At 43.9% G+C, this 856-nt stretch overlaps 1 protein-coding gene across 1 annotated transcript in view; it reads left to right on the top strand.

Annotated features, from left to right (window-relative positions):
• RIBC2 (RIB43A domain with coiled-coils 2) overlaps positions 1-642 on the top strand; it is a 27389-nt gene extending 26747 nt beyond the window's left edge. Inside the window, exon 7 of the mRNA XM_011934764.1 lies at positions 507-642. Within this exon, the coding sequence (XP_011790154.1) occupies positions 507-585 (79 nt within the window). The 3' untranslated portion in view covers positions 586-642. The remainder of the gene's footprint in view (positions 1-506) is intronic.
• The last annotated feature ends 214 nt before the right edge of the window (positions 643-856 follow it).

Genomic DNA, 856 nt, shown 5'->3' with positions numbered 1-856 from the left:
AAAAAAAAAAAAAAAAAAAGATCTGAAAAGCCAGGCATGGTTGGCGCATGGTTGAAATCCCAGCTACTGGGGAGGCTGAGGCAGGAGGATCGCCTGAGCCCAGGAGCTAGAGGCTGCAGTGAGCTCTGATCGCGCCACTGCACTCTACCCTGGATGACAGAGCAAGACTTTGTCTCTAAAAAAAAGAAAAGAATGATCTGACAAATCAAATGGGGTGAACAAAGTGTATAGTCACACCCATGGAGATTTCATTTTCACATGTCCCCAGCTGTTACTGGTGTAAGTCCCTCATCTACCTGCAGTGTAATTATAAAGTGACCCTTGCCGCTGGGGAGCGGTTGAGATGGATCATTCTGGGGGACTCATTAGGTGTGAAATGTATTCTGTATTTTGGGGATAACACACTCATATAAAGTTTGTGTGCCTTTTCAAAAAAAAAAAACAAAGAAAGAATACTTAGGAAGTATACACATTTGCTGACTTTTTTTTTCTCGTTTTGTTATCAGGAAAAAATACATGAATGAAGTCTATACAAATCAACCGACGGGAGATTATTTCACACAATTTAATACAGGAAGTCGATAATGAGGAAGATACCCGTGTTCCCGTCATTCACGTATAAAGAGTGGCAGCCGTAAAGAGCCACACTGCTTTTTTAAAAATACACTCCTTGGGCCACAAGTACCCTTCAGCTGTACTCGTCCACCGTGGACAAAACATTTATCTAACCTCTCCCTTGTATTTCCGTAAGGAACATTCGTTTCTGTTCGGCTCAGCTCAGCGAAGGTCTTGGGTGGGGCTCTGGGAAGTAGCTCAACACGGGCCTGCTCAGGGCCACCTTAGGGAGAGGTGGTAT

Source organism: Colobus angolensis, unplaced genomic scaffold (assembly GCF_000951035.1).
Source record: "Colobus angolensis palliatus isolate OR3802 unplaced genomic scaffold, Cang.pa_1.0 Scaffold138, whole genome shotgun sequence".
Lineage (NCBI taxonomy): Eukaryota > Metazoa > Chordata > Mammalia > Primates > Cercopithecidae > Colobus > Colobus angolensis.
This window is presented reverse-complemented; position numbering and strand designations above follow the sequence as displayed.